Raw genomic sequence first — 21,999 nt, 5'->3', positions numbered from 1 at the left:
TATCTTAATATTCTATCTTACCTTAATGCCATCTCAGACAATCCCTCAGATCTGTGGGATCCTTCCTTAACTTTTTGTTGCTCCTTTAGTCTATTGTGGGCATCCTAAAAAGGTGAAAAACACACGGATCAATTAGTTGTGGTTTTCACAGTCAGTTTTACTTAGGTGTTATTGGATGTGAAATATGCAGATGTCACTTCATAAAAAAAGAAGGAAAAAAGCTAAAAATCTGCAGGCAAAGTTTAAGAAAATTGGATACACACCAGATCTAGTTGAAGAGTTGTTGTTGAGAAAGGCAGATTTTCATCTTCCTCCGCTCTAAACTCATCTGATGCTCTTTTGGCACTAAATGGAGTTACAGGTCTTGAAGGAATAAGTCTGGTTTCTTCAACTGCTGCTGCCGTCAAAGCGGACTTTATCTGAGGGCCGATGTCAGAGGTTTCCTGTTTTGGTGATTCGTGCTGAGCTGGAGCAGCAGCTTCAGTATGAACTTCAGCTGTCGGGATGTGCGCAGTGTTTGGACAATCGACCGTCACAACTTTAGGACTAAAAGCCTTGCAAGCATCTGCTTTCAAGTCCAAATTTATCAATCCAGTTTCAGCATTTTGAGGTCCAAAGTTGTCATCATGGCCAAGCTTAACAGATAAAAGACTGGTTTCAGCACCCTTTGAACTTATTTCTGCTTCTGAAGAAAACTGATCTGCCAAACTCTGCTGTTCCTGAAACACAAATTGAAGACATCACTCAACAAGATGAATAGATAGATGAATTATGAAATTATGAAACATTATTAACCTAATATACCTTAACAGCTGTCAGGGGGTTCATTTCAGCCATATCCTCACTTTGCCCTTCTGAAAGGTTTATCGTCTCCTCTGGGTCCTAACACATCGGTTGTTTAAATATACAAGTGCAAACTGAATCCACGCAGACACATTTGTATATACACGTCATTGTAGGTGTGTGCGTGCGAAAGGAAAGGTTTCTGAGGAGCATTTCAAGCAGCTGCTCATGACAGCACCATTGTAGTGTTTATTTGGGAAGACAAGAACATGCCTCATGCAGCTTATCAGCATGCAAACATCCATCCGAGTCTTCAGTATCAAAGGAGAAAGACGATGTATTAGATATGAAACGTATTAAAGTGAATGAAAACATAAATGAAGAAGGAGCAGTGGAACAGTGGAAGAGAAAGCCCAAGAAATGTCTCATTTTTTGTTTTTCATTTCCAATTCTGGAATGAAACAAAAAAGATCAAATAACCCAGAGGCATGCTTTATTGTTATGTAATCATTTCTAAAATTTACCTCTGGAATACTGCATGTTAGTGTGTCAGAGGAAGAAGAGTGACAACTCTCATCTTCTTCATCCTCCTCTTCCTCTGATTTAGACACCTCAAAAGCCTCCTGCTTCCAGTGATAAGGGAATATATTATATATAAATTATTATTATATCTATGAATATATGATCAAAAGTGTGATTTCAGTAATATGGGAACAAAACATTTTCTTTTCCACTGGCAGTCAACCAGTCATTCCCTTTCATTATAAAGCTTAATACTATTGCATCATATAAAAAAAGGTCTAATGAAGGAAAGCATGTTTACCTTTAGTGTTCTACTCACTTCAGATGATTGTTAAAATTGACGAAGATATCTACAGCCGATCAGCCGTTAGCATGCATTGTAGACACCGGGTGAAAACGTTAATATCTGGCTCTGGAAAATACCCATTCAAGATCAGAAACAAACGTTCACCTACGTCAGGAGCAGTTTTGTTTCTGACCATGAACGAGGATCTAATCTGCCCAGATACTCGTGTTTTCACCCTGTCAGAACAACAGAAACATTTCCCAAAAAGCTTGCATTCTTAGATTTCCTTAAACCTGCCTAAAGCTGGATATTCATTTGGTCAAGACCTAGACAGACAGGTTCAACATATCCGAGAAAACAGTGTAGATTTACAAAAAGGACAGTCACAACACTTGACATTTTTGAAAAATTCCCCAGTTTCGCTGAGCATTGTTGGCTTGAAATATTATTTTAAAGTTTGGCCATTGCTAGAAAGCCCTTCCTCTGTGACAGTCCTTTTTATTTCTCAACATTTAGATCAAAAAGTGATGAACTGTTGCAAATCACAATCATACAGAGAATAGAAGAAGTGTTCGATTAGTCTGGTTAATTCCTAGATCTCAACTCATAATCAGATGTCCAATTAGTGGTATTCGTTTAGCTGGGAATTAATCAGATGTTTTCACAGCGATGATTACCTGAACAAAGTGTCTCTGTGCAGATCTGTGTAGCTGCTCTGCCTCTTCAGAAGAATCACAAACTGTAGTGAAGTCAGGATTGTCACTGGTTTCTTCTTCTGACCCAATCTTGCTCTATGTCAGTGAGGGAGACAATGACAAGTGAGAGAAGATCATAAAAAAAGACATTTAAAGTCGTGTTGAAACTGAAAGCTTGAAAGGGTCAGCACACTGCTTCTAGTGATAAAGACACGGTACGGTGTCTTTAGCTCTTTATTGCTGACAATAGACACTCTTGATTGACCCCGCCATCACAGTAAGGTTCAAGTATAACAGTGACATAATTGCCATCGGAAGCAGATCACAACCCCGGCCCACCCTTTTTTTTTTAATAATTTATTTTAAATAATTTTTTTTTAATCACTGCCTACTCGTACAGAATCAGAACATAAGCATTTCTCCATGTGCAGTGGCATTCAGATTTCATGTTGTACCTCCAGCAGTGATACTTGTTCCTGGGTGAGTTGTTCCAGCTCCTCCAGGTTCTGCAGGAGAAGTTTTGCTCGGGAGAAGACCTGAAGGCCATCTGCTCCCTCTGCAATGTGGAGCTCCCCTTTGCATCTCTCTATGTCCTCTAAACCTTTCTGCATTGACCGCAGACTGGCCTGGATCACCTTAAAAATGTGTAAAAGTGTTACCCTTGTACTTCTGTGCAAAAAATACATTTCGAGCATGTATCTGCGTCAGACGGCCACATAAAATATTATTCTTCTTAAAAGGGACAAACAACAATCCTGTTGATTTAATGTCAAGAGTCTCATGCTTGGGGCGATTTGTTTAAAACTAATAAATTTGTCCCAGACGACTTTCCTCTGTAAAGAATGAACAATGAAAAATGCAGTTCATAACTTCTAAGTTGAGCTAGGTCCCCATCTCTGATAAATAATTCATGGACATTCATCTATAACTGGAATAATAATGCTTACAAAAACCCCAAAACAAGACAAAACAATCGAAGGAGGCAGAGGTAATGAAAACTGCCCCTGTACTGCTTTACCTGTTGGTTTTGAAGATGCTCCGTCAAGGTTATGTTCGAGTCGTCCATCGAGGTTAAAATGATTCTGATTTTAGTGACATTCTTCTCCATAGTCTTCAGGTCGGCTTCAATCACTTCCACTATCTGAGAGGGAAACCACCAGGAACCTCTTCAGAAACGTGAATGATATCTTTACAATTAAAAGTATTTTATATGGTGAATGATGGATATTCTTCTGGATTTTATATCATGTAAATATACTCCCACCTCATGAGGCCTTCTTTCACTTAGCTAAAACTTTTACTGACTTATAATGTGAAGCAACACAGATCTTTTTTCATTCTGGCTGGGAGTCTCTTTTGTATTCCCTTACCCTGCCAATGTTCCCTGTAATTTTCTACAGTCTAAACTGCATATGCCCCAATTTTGAATAGAAATCTGTAATGAATTAGGTTTTTCCAGCCACAGAGATTCAGCCCAATCTGACCAAAACTTAGTTAAGGTGTTTGAGCTGCAAAGGAAGTAGAATGAGCAAAAATTGGAGGAAAAAGATAGATAAATAAACATTTAAAGAAATGCAAATTTAAATCTCTTACTGCAACAGACTGGAGGAGATGCTTCAATGGATCAGTGACGATGCGCTGCATTTCAAGGACTTGTTTATCACTCTGGTTCAGCCTTTCCTCCTGAGTCCTGATGTCACACACAGCAGAGATCTCAGCCAGCATCGACCTGAAGTCCTGCAGGGTGCGTCTGATCCTCTCAGAGTCTTCCAGGACCAACTGTCATTGAGGAATTGTAAGTAATTAAAGTAATCTTTAACGTGTTTAATGTGCTGTAAGAGTTACTGTTTAACAGTGCTGGTGCTAAGTGCTGAAACGAATTGATGCATTAAATGTTAAATTAAAGTAAAATAAATGCTTTCAGGTAGTGAAAAAGCACAGTAACAGACATCAATGCCAAAAAAAACAAATATAAACATATAAAAGCATATGAAATGTTCTAACGATGATCAGCAGAAGCCACTGACAGATGTTTGCGTGTTTGTTCTCTTGTTATCGGAAATCACTGACCTGCAAAGACTTTACATGATTCTGAAGGCTTCTGGTTGTTGTGAATGAGCAGGGAGAGTTGAGCCAAGACTGGGCTTCATCTAACCAGCAGGCGGCTCTGTGCTGAATGTCTTCAAACTCCTGAAAACAAGCAGGGATCTAACAAAAAAAAAAAGCAATTATGAAACTGTTAAAAGCGTGAAGCTTATCTCAGATAAAGTTACATTTCTACAAGAGTATGTGGTAAGATACCTTGCTGAGGAAGGTGGTGCGGTGCTCAGCCATGTGTGCTGCATTCTGATAGAGCTGCAGCGGTTCTGTGAGCTGGTCGATGAGAAGCTGGCCTTCGTTCGGCTGCTCCTCTGCAAGATCCTGCACTTCGTTTTCAAGGAGCATCAAGCTGCGGTGCCATGCATCCAGCTCATCCCACGCATGCTGGAGAACAATCAGTGGATCAATAATGTGGTTTGCAGTCCCTGTTCTCGTCGGTTCGACTTAGTCTTTTAGTAGTTAGCGGTCAGATATTTTGCAAGCTTGCAACACTGTAGTTTCAGTAGAATAAACTTTTGTACACTGCACTATACCTACAATTTTAAACTAAGGCTACTTCAAAGTCAATCTTTATTTCAAAAGTGAAACTAAAGCATTAAAAGGTTTGGGGCACATTGATAAAAAGCTAAAGAGAAAGTAATTGAAAACTTAAAAATTTCAAGACTTTTACTCACAGAGACACAATCAAACAGAAATAAAGATAGAAAATGAAGATACCTTGAGGAGATTTTGAGCTTCAGTGACTGTTGGACTTCTCTGCTCCAGTAATGCTTTCACTCTCTGCAGGCCAGAACTCAGCTCGCGCACTCTACAGGCCAGTTTTCTTACTGGGCTGTTCCTCTCTGGGAGCTGTTGAACACAAAAACATACATAAAAACAAATTTTGGTATGATTTAATTAATGCACCATAAAGTATGGATTCAACTCGATCTTGTTACCATCTCCTCTGCTTTCTGTAGGGACAGTTCAACTTCTTGCATCTGCCTGTCAATATCAGCAGGAATCTCTGCATACCGGCTCTGTACATTGTCCATGATACACCCAAGCCTGGTCTTTAGTGAGCACAAATCCTTTTTGAGCTCCTGTCAGTGTAGACAGATGAAAGCAAAATAGAAAAGCAGACAAACAGGACACAGAGTGAGAATCATGGTCAGAAGTTTAAAAAAATGTCACACTTATTTTCTAGGTTAAAGTTTAAAGTAAACTTCTTCTTTTTTTTGTATACTATAAATCAGTGGTTATTACAGCCATGATTTATATGTACACAGTTTGAAATTAAGAGACAAATGACACTGTCCATGCATAGAGAATGAACTCACCTGTCTTTTACTTGGATTTGAACACAGTTCCAGCTGTGATAAGATAGTAAACAGGTGTTTCTCCACCAGTCCCATCTGGTCTTGGACTTGCTGCCTCTCTTTCTCCTCTGCCTGAGCTGCAGCCACAACCAGCAGATTTTTCTCTTTCAAGCTGGAAAGTTGGAAACAGAATCTTCTCAATATTTGTACTACAAAGTAGTAGTAATTTTACATGCCTACGTTGAACAAACCGTACCTCCTGACATTCTCTTGAATCTTCACCAGCGTTTTGCCAACAGGTCCAGGGCTGATGGCATCAGAGGAGGTGGATAAGCTCAGAGCATGCTCCAGTCGATGCTCCAGGGACAATATGGCCTGCTGCTCCTGCTCCAAACCTGCCTGGCACATCTCAGCTTGGGCAAGAAGCTCCTGTGGTTCATCCTGAGTAAAGCTCACAGTAGACGAGTCTGGAACCTCAGCTTGAAGACTGGCCAAAAAGCTGCAACACTGCTTTATCTGATGACAGCGGAATTAAATAGAACCAATATTATTAGTTCATTTTACACTGCAAGAATCTGTGTAATCTTGTGCAGACCTCAGTGCTAAAGCTCAAATAAAAGTTAATTTACAGCTTAAGAAGTAGCCAAGTAGTTTAATTAATATTCTGGTGTATTCATATTTTTGTTTGCATTACTTTCTACCTGAAAGGATTTGTGGACAGTAAAACTCACACTTGTAGTGATGTCTTTCCATTCCTCTCCCCTCTGTTCAGAGTGCGCCATTAGGAGGCCGACACCCCGTCGTAATGATGCCCAGCGCCGCCAGAGGGCACCTAGCTCACCATCCTTTCCCACCCCACAACCCTGCATCGGACATCCAGCTCTCAGATCTTCTATCTTCCCAGCAAGGCTGCAAAGATCCTCCATCAGAACCTTTATAAAGAAATAAAGCTTACATTAAACTTGCACCAAGCACTTCTTGTCTGTGTTGGTTAAAGTTTCCATTTCATTCCTAAGGAACAGATGCAGATACATGTGATATGCCTAAAAGGTAAACAAGTATCAGAATATAGATCCATCTTAGCAGCTGCTAAATGTTGTTTTCAATGACCAAATAAAATCATTTTGAACCTAGAACATTCTCACATGATGATGCTTGTATATTATGTTTACTGTGTTCACCATCTTGATTTACTTTAGCATGTTATCAGTTGCTGACTAGCACATAACACATAGCGCTATTGTCAGACTGTCAGAAAATATCTGTTTTTTCAGGTATTTGGTCATTTAAAAACACAAAAGTAATGATAGCTTTGAACCAATGGTGGCTGTGGATGAAATACAGCAAAACTGATTCATCCTGAGGGAAATATAAACAGCCAACATTTCAAATAAAGGTAAAAATGCGAGTGAGGGTCATTGTCTTAACACACTGTATTTTATCAATCCAGATATGAACTGTTGAGACATTTTCCTAAAAGCCAAACTTGTCCAAAATGTCAGAGGATCACCAAAGTTGATTGGGGGAGAATTCATCCTCTGAGCACATTTTATTTGTGAATACTTGAATGTAAATGTAGTATCTAATATTTCAAGCCCTATTAAAGCAGGACTTGGGAACTGGCACAAAAATAAATATATCCTCTTTGCTTGCTATGACAGACCCACAGTGAAAAAAAGTCAGGCTCCTCACAGTGTTTCTAATGCCATTTGCAAAAACCCTCTACACATGAAAGAGTTAATGAGAGTCAGGAGGACTCTAACCATCCACCGCCACTTCCAAGGTTACTGTGGTTAGTAGCTTGCTTGTGCATGAAAGCCTTACTTGCAGGAAGGAGCCTTTAGGGGCAGAGATGAAGCACAGCAGAGGGAGTGAAAGGACCCTGCAAACTGTGCTGATTAAAAGGTTCGAGGTAACTCCTCAGTATTCTAAACACTACCAAGTTCTGCTTTGAGCTAACTCCAAGATTACTTAAGCCAATTTGTAGTCCAATCACTAACCTCTGTAAAGCATCAAAATCTAAATAATGCAAGGTTCAAGTACACAACCGACCTTAGCTCTTCTTTGTTGGGCAACACATTTGTCATACGATGTCACTTGCTCTGCAGTACATTCTGAAAGCCTGTCTTCAAGCTCTGAGAGAAGCTGACGTACATCTTCATGACACTTCCTGTGACTTTGTTGTCTTATTTCACACCTTTGAGAACATAAATCAGAAAAATTAAATAAATAAATAACCACATAAAAAGATAAAAGGTATGGGTAAGTTTGGGAATGACAACAACTCCGATACCTCTGCAAGCATTCCAGCCTGAGCTGGGCCTGAGCTTCCAGTACAGCTCTTCCTACCAGCAACTGACTGAGGATGCTGGTGTGGAGCACCTCGGTCTCTGGGCGGGATAGGCAGGGTTGCTGGGGCATCCGCTCCACAAAGTGGCTAATATGAGCTTGAAATCCATCTTCAAGAGCTTGTAAAGCCTGTTGGGTCTGTCTTTGTTCCTCTGTGCAATCCAAAAACCCTCCGGGAGCTGATAAGAAGGTTGCTTCGGCATTATAGAGGAAGCCTATTGCTCCCTGTGCAGCCCACTGATAATCTTTTAAGGATTCTCTAGCTTGAGACAGAGTGACCTGTTGGATGAAAGTTACATAATCAGAATGTTTAGAAAGTTAAAGTCAAAATTAAAAAAAAAACAAAACTTGAAAGTATTAACAATTTAAGCTTACCATCAAAGAGTGGCACTCTTGAATGACGACTTCTCTGAGGGAATGCAGGTCCTTGTAGTTTCTCAAGTCAACTTTTTCCTTCTGTGCCAGACCTTCCAACACTCGCATCCCAGATTCCATATTTCTCCAGATGACCCAGTATTGTTGTAGAACAATATCTATGGCTTTTTCTTTGGGACTGACGGGTTTGGCTTCTTCCAGCTTCTCTTTTGTAATTTGTAATAGTTTTATAAAAGCAGGAAGTTCAGAGTTCATTCGTAAGCCCAGCAGAAGCTTGGCCTCTAGGTTTTTGATATCATCTGTGACAGAATGCTCCCAGGAGACCAAAGTTTCCACTGTCTGGTGAATCCTCTCCCTCTCTGAATTCAGCTCAGATGGATGTAACTCGGTAGCTATTGCCTCCAGTTGATCTGCTGCTTCTTGACATTGGGTTTTGACTAAAGGAAGTTCAACCAGAAGTGTTTGGCACAATCTAAACCTCTCACCCAAACTGACTGCTTTATTTTTGGCAAGCTCGATTTGCCCTTTGATAATGTCTCTAGATTCCTCAATTTGTCCCCTCAGGTGCAAATATTTGTCTTGTTCAAAGGCATTTATACTAAGAGCTTTACACCGGTCTTGTAGTTCCCCAATGGAGCAGAGCAAGGAGTTTCGCTTGGCCTCCTGGCAGTGCTGAAGCTCTTGTACTTGGCACTGGTGCTCCATTAGCATGTGCTTCGAATGTGCAATCATCAACAATGAATCCTGAGTCAGAGGAAATTTCTGCTGATCCAAGTCAGCAGAAATTTGCTTTAAGCTAGCCTGGATGGTAGATAGCTCTTCATTTGAAGAGATCCGCTCATGAATAAGTTCCTCTAATTCCCAGCTGGTGGCTTTCTCGTGAGCTAAAAGCCCATCTAATTCTGTCCAAAGGCCTGAAAGCCTGTTGACAAGGTAGCGGCTCTCTCCTGGACTTAACCCCATGGCTATTTTCGTGGAACTTTCTGACATCGCTTCCACTAATTTTAGTTGGTTCTCTATCTCCGCTGTGGCTAATTTGTGTATTTTCAGCTCATCCTCCAATTTTCTAATGCCAGCTTTTGAAACATTCTCCACATGGGCGCAGGGGTCTCTTTTAGCATTTGTTTCTGTTAGCCAGGCATCCAAGCTAGCAAGCTCACATAAGAGTTTCTCTCTCTCAGTCAGATTTTTCTTCATGGTACCAAGAACACGATCCAAGCTGTCAGCAATAGCTTCATACAGGTCTTCTAATGTTTTTAGTACTTCGTTATCTTCCTTTTCCATTACAGAGGCATCATCTCTCAGCTCTTCTACTTGTTCTTGCATCTTGGTCCGTCTAGACAAAATATCGGTCTGATATTTCTTCATTTCAACAATCTGAATACGAGCCTCTTCGGGAAAAAGAGCTAAGTTGTGCCCTGTAGAGATGTGATTTTCTGCCTGCTTAGCCCATATGATCAAGTCTCGCAGCTGCTTGTTGATCTTACTTGAAGAATTGGCATCACAGCTGAATACGAAAGAGTCCAGTTTGTTCTTGCAGACGTTGAACAAGGACCGCAATCCCTGAAGATTTTGTTCAATCTCATCTTTCTCTCTCTGACCAAGAGAAAATTTGATGAGAGCATCTGACTGGGACTGTAAATGTAGGTAAAACTGGTCATACATTTTTAGGTCTGTGGTCAGACAAACCACTTTGAAAGCACTCAAGTTATGCATTTCAAATGTCAGTAGAGCTTCAAGTTTGGCTTTAAGCTCTTCGGCCTCTTTTAAAAGAAGTGAAGATTGAGAGGTGGAGTTTGATGCGTGTCGCAGAGCTCTTTTGATGCTTCCTTCTTGAAGCCTCCATTCCTCTTGGACATCTCCAAGCTGAGCAAGCAGAGCACCTGAGCTTTCAGCATCACTTAAGTGCACTGACAGTTGGCCACTTATGCAGAGCAAATCTTCTATCAGGGACTTCTTCTGCTCCATGGTTTGCTGCAGAGCGTGAAGTTTTTCAGCTTGAAAGGCACTGCTTCCCAAAGCATTTCTGATCAAATCCACAACAAAATAATTATTACAATATACATCAAGTACAAGATAATACTATATTAAGTAATGATGGTGTACTTTCAAATGATAGGTTTACTCACAGGGTCATTTTTTCCTTCTCAGCAGCTAAAACCTCAAGGAAAGCTTTGGTGAGCCTCATCTGAAGGTGATACCGTTTGACCTGATCCAGCTGAGCGGCTTTGACCTGCACCGTGGCGGAGGCATCCAGCAGGGCTGCACTGCATTGTCCCTCAGTCCTTTTCATAGCATTTTGGTCAGCAACCATGGAAGCACCGCTTTTCATAGTAGCCACTTGCTCCTGAACACAGTGCCTGTGCTCCTACAGTAGATTAGAAAGTTATTTCAAACTTTCTCAGTTGTATGATGATGTCATGGAAAGTATATTAAAAGAAAAACCTTTGAGAGAGGATATCAGAATTGTTTCTCCTAAGTGATGAACCACTCCACAACTTTACTTCTGAAAGGCGCCCTCTGTGATGCTTGCATGTTACTGACATTTTTTAGACGTTACACAACTTTTATAGTCTATAGAAAAAGTGTTGCATCAAATTGAAAGTGATCATATATTTTTCATAAAATAAAACTTCTCAGTAACAACATATGATAAGTTGTTTTATGATTACTAGTTTAAATAATAATGTTAAATAAATATTGTTTTTTTCTTCACATCTACACAGATGTAACAGGGTTGTGCGTGCTGTACTTACCTGTGCTTCCTCCAGCTGTTTTCCCATAGCCGTGATACTGAGCTGCGCAGGCTGGTATCTACATGCCAGAACTTGTTGAACTTTTCGTACTAATTGAATGTCCGCTTCGCCAGGGGAAGACTTCAGGTACCAATTTAAATCAGTGTGCGGTGTTCTCTTTGTAAAGATATGAAAAGATTCAATCAGACAAGTAAAAAAAAAACTTAAATTAGGTGGAAAAAATGTCCGTTATAGCACTTTTAAGGTTTGAACAATCCTAAAGAGTAATATAAATGCTTCCATTTTCCGAATACATTGAGAAGTAACATTGCGTAAACTGTCAGACATGTCCATTTGGGTAAGATAGGAAATAAATGTTCAAAGTTGGGTTCAATGTAAGCAAATCTTGACAATCCTGACTATCTAGATTTTCCAGGGTCTGTTTATCGTCTGTGACTAAACATTCTAATGACCCAGCAGGAAATCCCTGTATCTCATGAATCCTTCCTGTTGACCTCCCCATCAGCACCATCATGGGAATACACAAACATCAGTCAAAACGCTACCACTCTTATCTTTTAGACTCAAGTACTTTGAGTCTAAAATGTAAAAAACAAAAATCCTTTTATTTCAAAGCAGTATCATACATTTTGCATATTGTGTACAGCTCTAGAAAAGACTTGTGACATATATGGTAAATACATTACTTCTCTTTCTTACTTCAGCTCTTCCAGTTAGTTTAAGAATCTAACCTTGCTTCACACTTCCACAACACGCTGCTGTGTGGTTCAACTCTTAGTTTTAGCTCTTATTTTCATTAAAACCAGTTAATACTCACATTTATAATGTTACTTCTTTCCACCAAGCTCTGGATTTCAGAAAAAACATCCTGCATGGTGGACCTGTGCCTGCAGGACTCCGGTGATCCACCTGTCATCTCTCCAGGACCCAGAGCAGCTGGTAAACCCAGTGCCGTCCTCTCAGGCTCCATGCTTTCTTGGGTCTGAGGTAAGACAGACAGAAGACATGGGTGTTGACACATTTTACTCATTCTGCCCCGTATTTGTCAACAGATAATAACAGAGCTTCCTGTTCTTTCCCCTGTTCCACAGCGGTAAATATCAGGCAGTGGCCTGGCGAGTCAGTACAGTTATGCAAGAATGTGACTGATTAAGGAGCAGCCTGCCCCAAGGGAGAAGGATTCCTTCAGTTCATCTACGATATGCCTCCCTCTTTTTTTTTCTAAAGAAAGAATTTTATAACTTGGTGAAACAAGACTGACCCCAAAACTTGAAAATTGACTCCCAGGTTACTAGATTTCAAAGAGGGAAGGTGCCTGTTAAAAAACTCAAGAGCATGACTGAGGTGAGCAGTATGGCAGGGTGTAAGTGGAGCAGGAGCAAAAAAATTAAAGTAAGCTACACAATTCATGTATGTGAACACTGCGTGAGTGAAAATATGAAACACTCAAGGCAGGCTTCTTAAACTCTGTTGTGTAATATCAACACACTGATTTTTCTTAGTCAAGTGATGCGTAAAAATCTGAGAGAAGTCGTCTAACTCTCTCTCTAACTTTTAAAATATATTAAAGTGAATTCAAAGTTATTTGATCCTGCTAAAATTTAGAAATATAATCAAGAAATGTGATTTCCTCTGAATCAAGACACTAAACAGGCAACTGTATTAGACAGAGGTAAAAGTATTTTAAAGAGCCCATATTCTACTCATTTAGAGGAGTCAAGTTTGTATGTCTATTAGAGTAAGTTGACATGGTTTCATGTTCAAAGACACATTTTATTTCTAACGCACATTGTTTCAGCCCCTCTCGTCAGCTCCTCTTTGGTAAGCTCTGTTTTTGGCTGTCTCTTTAAGGCCCCAGTCTGCACCGATTGGTCAGTTGATCCTAAATGGAGTGGAAGGTGGCTACTTGTTTTCTTTTCTTTTTTTTCTCCAAAATGTGTTAAACTGGCCTTTAAGCAAATATCATGCAAATATGTCTCACAGCACTGCCAGTTTATCTGTAGATTTTTCTTTTTGCTACTCAGGAACACTGAAGTATGTCAGAAAGGTTTGTTTTCATTGTTCAATATATAAAGCATGCATTGGAGCACATGTTTGTGATAGTAATTAAAAGAGTAACTTTTGTGCAATATAAACATCAGCAAGCATTCATCCATTTGCATGGAGAAGATAACTTCCTGTTGGTTGGTAGACCAATGCTTCAAAAAAGAATAAAGTTAAAACCGAACAAATGGACTTGACTAAAAGGGATGACATTCAGTTTATAAATGGTGAGAAAAATAAAGGCACTAAAATGAAAAAGGCTCTGGCTAAATCTAGGGTCAGATTCGAAGTAAAATTACAGTTGCAAAATGTCAGAAATATTGTTTCTCTCTCTCTCTCACACTAACATGAAGGGAAGATGAGGAAACAACAGTCGCTTGTAAATGTCAAAGAAGAAGATGATTGATATGTGGAATCTAAGAAAACAAGGACAGCAAATTCATCTTCCACGCCTGAATCTTCCCGTTTTCGACAACTTGCCAGCAGCTTGTTAAACTTGTGGAGTTTTACTTTTATGATTTTGTTCCAGTAACATGAATTTGACATTTTTGAAAGGTCATGGTATCTGACCGTTTAATGACATCATCCCTGTTTGAGTCTAACAGGAGACTACATCCAAATCTAAGCCTGATGTGTGGTGGGTGACAGCACAGTGGCTTGGATCTGATTTTATTAAACAAAAGAAAACCTCCTAACTAACATTTTGATTTGGGGACATCAGTCTTTCCTTTCCTCAAGTTAATTTATATCGACTTTTTAATTAATTATTTTTAATTTTTTTTTTTTTTCACAATAACAGAAGCTAAATACTAAACATCAGAAATAGAAAATAAGTGAATAAATTATACCTGTTCTTGTGTCAGCTGTATTTCCTTCAGCACTCCAGGTAGCTTCCATTCAGTTCCTTCATTTGTGAGCGACACACCATCTTGTCCTGCTGTTGCTTTTGGACAATTGCCATCTGTGCATTCAGAGTCATTAAATTCTCCTTTTTCCACTTCCTCGCATGCTGTACCTGTGTTCTGTGCAGTGTCAGCAGCTGTCAGGTGTTTGTCAGTTGTTAGTTTTCTGGTTTCAGTGAGGGCATCTTCACTTTGCACTGAATCTTCCACAGTGCACAAGGCTGAGCTCACCGTTTGTTCCCCAGAGATACAGATATCTGCCATCTCTTCTAGCTTGACACCTGGAACTGTGGTTTCTGCTGTACGTCCATCAGTGCGTTGACATTCAGCAACAATGCAACACGACATGGAGGTATTAAATCCTTCATTACTCTTTGATTCTTTGGCTTTGTGGTTTTCCTTGCACAGTAATTTAGCACTTACAGATTTGACCTCCTCTAGTTCTGCCAAGCGGTTTGATTCAGGACTGATTAATGTGGCTGAGAGCTGTGATTTCTCCTCAGGGAATCCTGGGTTTGAACTTTCTGCTGGTTTTGCATCACAAAGCTCAGCTCTCTGTGACCATCTGAAAACATCTGAACTGCTCGCTCCAAAATGTCCAGTTTGCTGTATGTCCCATGCCTGCAGATCCAACATGATAGTAAACACTTTGCCTGGGCTTCCACTGATGTCGCCATGGTGTTCATCTTGTTCTTGAGCATCTGTCATGGCCTTAAAATTCTCTGATTGTGCTGCTTGGAGTTCAGACATTTTGTCAGGGGTAGAACGGGGGAAGCTCTTTGGATGCGTTAATGGTGCTCCTTTCAGGGATACGACACAGGGATCTGAAATGATTTCCTTAGGATTTTCTGCATCTGCATGTGAAATTTGTGGAACCCAAGCAGATGCTGAGGGACCATCTCTCTGCAGAGGTTGAGTGTTTGCCTGAGAGTCTAATGCAGACGGCTCGGTATTTCCAGTAGGTGTACTGTACATGCCGCTTTGAGTATCCGTGCACAACATCCCACCATCACCCTCTGGTGCGAAATTACCCTGGAGGTTTATTTTTGGAAAAGCTGATGTCAGCTGTTGTGACTCTTGTTGGGTCTTTGATCTTAAAGCATCAGAGATTTCTGAGCATGGCGCTTGAACAGGGGCTGAAATGTCATCTTTGTTTATTTCCATAAAGCTACCTGCAGTACACATGACAGAGGCATCATCTTTTTGTGCTGAAAGACATGCTCGGTCCTGTTTAGTGGCATCACCAACCTCATTTGATGCTGATGATGATTTTGTGACATGCTCAATTGAAGACCGATTCCTCTTTAAAGTGTATGAAATGCCTTTGATTTTATTTTCATTGTCTGTCTGGTTACTGTCTGAGTCTTCCTTGCTGACTGTAACAGAGGACGGGGAAGCAGGAGAAGATGTGCTTGAAGTTTTATCAGCCGACACCGAATCTGTTGCATCATCTTCATTTCTTAAACTGACTTTATCCCCTCGGCCCAGCAAGTCTTTATTTTCCAGTTGCACTCGACTATGACTGTGACTAGCCTGTGAAACCCATAAAATTAACAAAAAATATTAACCACTACAGTATTATTATAATCCTAATTGCTTATGGCTGTACATTTCTGTGTTTGAGAACAAACTCACCAGGCGTTTCAGAGCAGGTTGGCTCTCACTAAGAGCACCTAAAGCTCTTCTCTCCAGAGCCGCTGTCACTTCTGCTCCCAAACAATTTACAAGAAAGTCGTGTGCTGCGAGCACCTCCTGAAGTGCTTTTTGAAGCTGCAAACCTTCATCCAGAGCTGCCTATGAGAACACAGGGACATACACAAGAAAATATACTTTTCTGAATTACATTTACAGTCTAAGGCAGTAAATTTGGCATTTGCCTAATCATAAATCAAATCCATTCATGTTACAAAATCTTGCATGTCGAATGTCTCGAGAACAATACACAGCCACTTAAGGCAAAAGAACTGCTCAGATTTACCAGCCGTAGAGGTTGGTTGTTTTACATCTTTACTGTGGATGGTTCTTAAAGGAACTGCAGTATATTAGACCATCACTAGGAGGACTAGCAGAACTGTAACATAATATTAAAGGTTGATAGAAAATATGTCCCAATATGTGGCGCCATCCCTTTTTATTTAACAAGAGGTTATTTCACTTGTATTCTTGCTTAAGGCTCTTTACTCTGAGTTTTATTTTACTTCTTCAAAATTATTTTTGAAGAAAAATGGTCAAGCTATACCAAAAAATATAGTTTTGATGAGGGCAAGTTTACTTAAGGTGTAGTAGAGGACATATGGATGAATACATGGGCGTGTTTTACCTGTGTGGGCGATGATGACTCAGCTTGTACTGTTTGGATCCATTGCTGCAGCTGGATGATGACTCCTCTCACTGTCTCAGCAGTGTGTTCAACAAACTCCAGATTCTTCTGCAGAGAAGTTGACCTAAGGCTGGAGTTGGACCCAAACAGGCAGAGTGTGAGTTTCATTTCAAAAGTAAAATAAAAAGAAAGTTACATGTAGCCAAAAGTACATAATCAAACAAACTAACATCCATCTTATTGCGATAGTGTTTAAACTGAAGTATAACCACATATCCCATCCACACGTTTCTACTTTCTTATCATAGATTTGTAAATAAAAGCTACAGTGATTTCAAGACATCATTATTTCAACAAACTTGCAATAACTGCAGTCTGTGTAATAAAAATAAATAAAAATCTGACTTTCTCCCTTCTATTACTTCCTTCCTGTAACTTTATATAATTGTATCACTATAAAGCTGCACAGAAATTGCTAATAAACACAGAGAGTGTACCTGTCGAGGTCTTTAAAAACTCCACCAACAGTTGAAATGACATCTGCAGGGAACGTTTCCTGTGTGGACTCTCTTATTCTCTGCAGGTCGCCAACTCTGGCTGCCAGCTCTGACAACCTTTTATCACAGTCCTGAGGGAGACAAATGCCTCTGTGAATGAAGATATCATCAGCCGTCTTTTTATATTTCTATTATTCAGGGATGAAGTGACATTTTAAAGCAGGCGTTAATGTTACCTGTATTGTATCCCATTGATGTATCAGCTGGCTGATATCCAGCAATACTTTGTGGCTTCCAGACAGACTCTCCATATTTTCAGCCAAGTCTCTCAGTGCATTCTGTAAACATGAGGCTTCTTCCATAACTCGCTGAATTCTTTGATTAACTTTAAGCTGTGCTAAATTTTCTTTGATGCCACTCTCTAGCTCCCTCTTGTGGCTTTGGAGGTTGGTGACTTGCTGGGAAAGGCTGCCTCGGACTTTAGCTGTGGAACTCACTGTGATGGATTCCCTGAGTTGTAAAATGCCTTTTTCAGTGTCTATAACATCTTGTAGCGAAGCCTGAAATGTGAAGAATTAAATGACAGTTTAATGCTTGAAAAGCTTAATATAGGTGGCTAAATGTTCATCTGATTGACTTTTTTTTTTGCCTAACAGGAAAGTGAAATAAAAATGTTATTGAGTTTGAACATGATTCATCAGGCCAGTTTTCCTTAAGGACCTCACCTCCAGAGCTGATGCAGAGTTCAGCCCAGCTGAGCTTTCGTTCTGGGCTTGACAGACTGACATCTTTTCCTGTAGGGATGTCAATTTATGGTGGCAGTCCTGCAGCAACTGGCCAAAGTGTTCCTCATTACTCAAATCTTCCTCAAGGAGGGAGCACAAACCCTGTGGATATTTCAGGCAGTAACAGTCAGGGAACTTGTACATAGCGACACATACAGTGAACACTCTATAAGACAGATTCCAGCTCGTGTTCTGAATCTTTTCATACATTGAACCCCATTTCTTTCCATGCACTAACTGGAATCCTCGGGAGGAAACCTGAAGTGCAAACACACGTGTTCGGGGGTCACCGTAGGCCATTAGTTTTACCTTCAGCTCTGTCATTAGTGTTGACCAGCGGGTGTCTAACTCGGCCCAGGAGGAATCGTTCCAGATGCTGTCACTAGTTTTCTCAGCCAGCTCTTTCCTCTGCTCATCCAGGCTGGTAAAAGTTGATTTCAGTGATGCACATTCTTCTTGTAGCTGGCGGGCAAGAAAGCAGGCTTGTGCACGCTCATGTGTGGTCAGCCAGGGGAAAAAAGTGGGAAGCTCATCCCTTCGGTGCTGCAGCTCTTCCACTTTGCTGTAAGCCTCTTTTCTCCTGGCCAGGTAGAGAGAGCTGAGCTCTGGATCACCTTGTAGCGCCCTGACGCACCAGAGAACATCAAGAGATTATTTCTACCTCTGAATTAGAGACATGAAAATCATTTAATCCAAACTCGAGTTTTGAAATTATTCAAATGTAATAATTTAATTTTTAATGCTTTCAGTGGTGTAAAATAGCTTTTCACAAGCTGCACTCACCCATAATAAGGCTGAACTGACTGCAAAAGGTCTCTCCACTGGTCCTCTGTTTTTTGAATGGTTTCCTGAACTTCGTGTTTCAGCTCAGCCCTGTTCAACAGTCTTTGGCTCAGACTATTTCCAGCAACTCTGAGCTCTTCCAAGCGAGCCTCGCCCTCTGTTGTCCGAGTCAGCACAGCCTGAAATACATTTTCAAAGATTTTACAAATCTGTGCATGATCCATTTAGAATGCAAAAACACCAGAAGTGACACAAGTCTCCTAGACTCTACTTGTATCACATATAATATCAACCTCGTAAGACATTTATCGATTTCAGGTGGCTTTCTCAGCATTTCAGTTGTCAGTTCTGCACAGTAAATGGAAACTATTTACTTTGGAACAAGCATTAGCAAATGTAGGCAACAAGAAAAAGCCTTCATCGCAGCCTTATGTGAAACATCACACCTAAACATTAACATTAGGTTTATCAGTATAAACATAAAACCACCTTCCTAAAAATGATGTTGGTCTGCTTAGTGCCACCAAAACTCCTGTGTCATTTTGATTTTGATTTTGTGAGCTTCAGTGATTGGGCTTGATCAGATGCATCTTATGGATGTTTTCATTCCTGAGCCGTACAGTTTACAGTGTGATGAGGAGTGTTGTCCTGCCATCAGGGCAAAGGTTTTAAAGTAACATCCACACGAACAGCAAAGTAGTATAAAGGGCCTGAATAATGTCAGTGACTTCACCGGTCTCTGGTTTCAATGTTAAGACTCATTGATGTAGAATTTTTTATTGAGACTACAGCAATTAGTTCAGTCTCATTATTCAGCATGCGTGATTTCGATCTAAGGAATATGCACAGCTATAAAACACCAGTGTGTTTCAAATCAAATGTCATGTTCAGATTTGTTCCAGAACATTTAAAGAAGTTATTGTTAAAGTGGGTTAAGATTTCTTACTTGAGCACAGTGAAGTTTCTGCTCTACTGGAGTCTGGATACCACGTCTTTCAGCACGAGGCGAATCAACAGTTTGTCTCAAATCTTCAATCCATGACTGTGTGGACTTTGACAAAGCCTGAAACACCTCAGCGTCCCTGGTCAGAGAACACTGTGCCTCCTCTGAGCCCCCTCGTATGTCAGTTTGGAAGCTGTTGTATCGTTCTAGCAGTTTGTTGCTCTGCTCCAGCATCACACACTGCTGAAGGTTGCTGCTTTGTAAAGATGGCACAAGCTGCCTGAGAAGCTCTGTCCTCACACTGCAGAGCACAGACAAGAGAGATTATGATCTTTTAAATTTGTTCACAATTCAAAATGTTAATTAAAGGTTAAAAATGAAGCTTTAAAAAACAAAAGATATTCATTGGTGTAAAGTGTTATGCTCATACAATGTGTGCAAGTATGAATGGAGCTTCTTCATCGGCTAACATTTAAATCACGCCTGTACAGATCGTCACGCGTATATAACAATAACATAACAACAATAACATGTGGAATAAATAAGAGCGAGGACATTTCTTATTCCTCGGTACACAGTTTACAAGACTGTGGTCTAAGTGCAACAGTCATGAGTCAGTGTGAGTCAGTCATCTGCAGAGAAAAGGCTGTACGACTCCAACCCCCTCACTTTTAGGTGAGGTTAGTTTTAAATCACAACACTGACCAACTTCTCATGCTGTTCAGGCTCAGAGTTTGATTCAATTGACAGATTTTCTGTTTGTTTCTTCACTTTATTCCCACTTTAAGTTTATAGAGCAACTCAGCACAAGGTTGCTAGTTAGAAAATACCATGCGAGTACTTTATCTGTTCAAAGAAAATATGTACATTGTGCAAAGATTTAATAATGTATGTAGTCTTGTGTTCTTTGTTAATGGATAGCTTGGTTGCTTATATTTTAGATGTACTGAATAGGCACAGTAAATAATGCTCCATACACTAATAAAATTAACACTTGATTTATATGTGAGCTGTTGACAGTTTCCACAAGATTTAAAAATCCCTTTCCAACAATCCCATGCCTGCACCCAAAGAACAGTTTACCTTTGTTGAAGTGTTTCTTCTTGCAGGAGACTAAGATCTCCCCCCTTTGCTGCTCTTTCCTCAGCAGCACAAAGCCATAGTTCCAGATGTTCTTTCTCCGTTTGCAGCCTACAAAGCATATGTGGCATATACGAGAAAAAGATTCAGGAATGTTTTCACAATACAGACGTCAGGCAAAAAAATGATTCTGGCACTTAATACAAGTCCTTGTGTCTCTTTTTATTTATTTTTTAACTTGAGATTTTATTTTCTGAGGGCATGAATATGGACATGTTTTTGTAGTAGTCAGATATTTGAATTGTGTAATAATTTAGTGAAATCGTGTTGGGTATTTTGAGTGTTTTCATGTTTCTTAAAGCTTATAAGTGATTTTTAAGGTAACATTTTTTGGTGTTAATCCACATTTATGTGACTTTATCTTCACTTTGAACTGAGAGGACTTAAGGAGTTGTTCTGTCATGACTGAAAAGTATATCTTAGGGCAGAATAAACCTCATTCAAACTTGGGAGAAAAAATTGCTTTAAACTATTCGACCCACCCCTCACAGTGTCCAATGGTTATGTCAGTGTGGATGTATTTGATTGGTTACTTTGTATATTTTTCTGCTTTATACTTGTCTTGTTTAAATACTGAGTAGTTGGAGGTTTTATGATGACCCTAATGAAGGCCACAAGTGGAAACACGCTGGTCAAACAGTAAAGTTGCTCTCTGTTTATACTCAGTGGTGGACCAAATACTCAACTCCAGTACTTGAGTAAAAGTTTTGATACTCGAGGTCTTACTTACTCAACTACAAGTAAAAGTTGCTCAGTCAAAATTTTACTCAAGTTAAAGTACTGAAGTACTTACTTTTAAAAATACTTAAGTATTCAAAAGTACAAAGTGCCTTTTCTAATAACAGTACGTTGCTGTATTGCTTTTACAGAACCATGTAACTCTGAAACCACCTGATGATGTACTGACAGGTAGAAGTCTTAGGTTCTATTATAATGTCTGTTATGTGGTGCTTGAGTCAAAAGTTCATGACAGTTCAATCAAATGTGGACTTGAAAACATTACCTGTCGAGATCCTTGATATTCTTCCCAGTCTGTTCCTCCACCTCAGAGAAGAGCTGATAGATGTTTCTGACTTTTTCCTGCAGCTGAATCCCATCTACAGACAGACTCTGGAGGCTCTCAGTACCGGCTATGGAGGCAATAACACCCACATCCTCCAGTAGACTCTCAGCCTGTTCATCCTGGGTGTGGAGCTGCAAACATAAATCCTGTACAGGAAAAGATTGTTGTTAGGAATGAGCATTTCAAAACCTCAGCAGCTATCAGTCTCTAATCTAATTTGTCCACTTTAAAAACACAAAACTACGACTGTGTATAGTTGTATTTTCATAAATGATTTTGAACTTAAAAACGATAAAGGTTGGACTAAAAAAATCTAACCAATGTAATTTATACACTATAGATGACTTCCTTGTATAAAG

The 21,999-nt window shown here is 39.9% G+C and overlaps 1 protein-coding gene across 9 annotated transcripts in view; it reads right to left on the bottom strand.

Moving 5' to 3' along the window:
* The window catches only part of syne2a (spectrin repeat containing, nuclear envelope 2a), a 78,364-nt gene that overhangs the window by 34,197 nt on the left and 22,168 nt on the right, over positions 1-21,999 (bottom strand). For 7 of the 9 annotated variants that reach the window (XM_075459579.1, XM_075459578.1, XM_075459582.1 and 4 more), the window contains 32 exons: positions 21,581-21,786; positions 20,521-20,628; positions 19,441-19,738; positions 18,495-18,673; positions 18,021-18,336; positions 17,652-17,813; positions 17,163-17,486; positions 16,927-17,057; positions 16,430-16,559; positions 15,745-15,903; positions 14,056-15,642; positions 11,982-12,146; positions 11,165-11,320; positions 10,538-10,776; positions 8,409-10,434; positions 7,978-8,312; positions 7,737-7,881; positions 6,416-6,616; positions 5,941-6,200; positions 5,706-5,856; positions 5,325-5,468; positions 5,104-5,235; positions 4,588-4,770; positions 4,357-4,494; positions 3,880-4,065; positions 3,305-3,427; positions 2,742-2,921; positions 2,269-2,382; positions 1,308-1,409; positions 805-882; positions 264-719; positions 22-104 (listed from right to left, as the gene is read on the bottom strand). In XM_075459579.1, the coding sequence (XP_075315694.1) occupies positions 22-104; positions 264-719; positions 805-882; positions 1,308-1,409; positions 2,269-2,382; positions 2,742-2,921; positions 3,305-3,427; positions 3,880-4,065; positions 4,357-4,494; positions 4,588-4,770; positions 5,104-5,235; positions 5,325-5,468; positions 5,706-5,856; positions 5,941-6,200; positions 6,416-6,616; positions 7,737-7,881; positions 7,978-8,312; positions 8,409-10,434; positions 10,538-10,776; positions 11,165-11,320; positions 11,982-12,146; positions 14,056-15,642; positions 15,745-15,903; positions 16,430-16,559; positions 16,927-17,057; positions 17,163-17,486; positions 17,652-17,813; positions 18,021-18,336; positions 18,495-18,673; positions 19,441-19,738; positions 20,521-20,628; positions 21,581-21,786 (9,197 nt within the window). The remainder of the gene's footprint in view (positions 1-21; positions 105-263; positions 720-804; positions 883-1,307; positions 1,410-2,268; positions 2,383-2,741; positions 2,922-3,304; positions 3,428-3,879; positions 4,066-4,356; positions 4,495-4,587; positions 4,771-5,103; positions 5,236-5,324; positions 5,469-5,705; positions 5,857-5,940; positions 6,201-6,415; positions 6,617-7,736; positions 7,882-7,977; positions 8,313-8,408; positions 10,435-10,537; positions 10,777-11,164; positions 11,321-11,981; positions 12,147-14,055; positions 15,643-15,744; positions 15,904-16,429; positions 16,560-16,926; positions 17,058-17,162; positions 17,487-17,651; positions 17,814-18,020; positions 18,337-18,494; positions 18,674-19,440; positions 19,739-20,520; positions 20,629-21,580; positions 21,787-21,999) is intronic. The other 2 variants (XM_075459580.1, XM_075459585.1) reach the window with 2 other exon arrangements.

The sequence above is a fragment of the Odontesthes bonariensis genome, chromosome 24 (genome assembly GCF_027942865.1).
Source record: "Odontesthes bonariensis isolate fOdoBon6 chromosome 24, fOdoBon6.hap1, whole genome shotgun sequence".
Lineage (NCBI taxonomy): Eukaryota > Metazoa > Chordata > Actinopteri > Atheriniformes > Atherinopsidae > Odontesthes > Odontesthes bonariensis.
The sequence above is the reverse complement of the archived record's forward strand: the minus strand, read 5'-3'. Positions and strand labels throughout refer to the sequence as shown.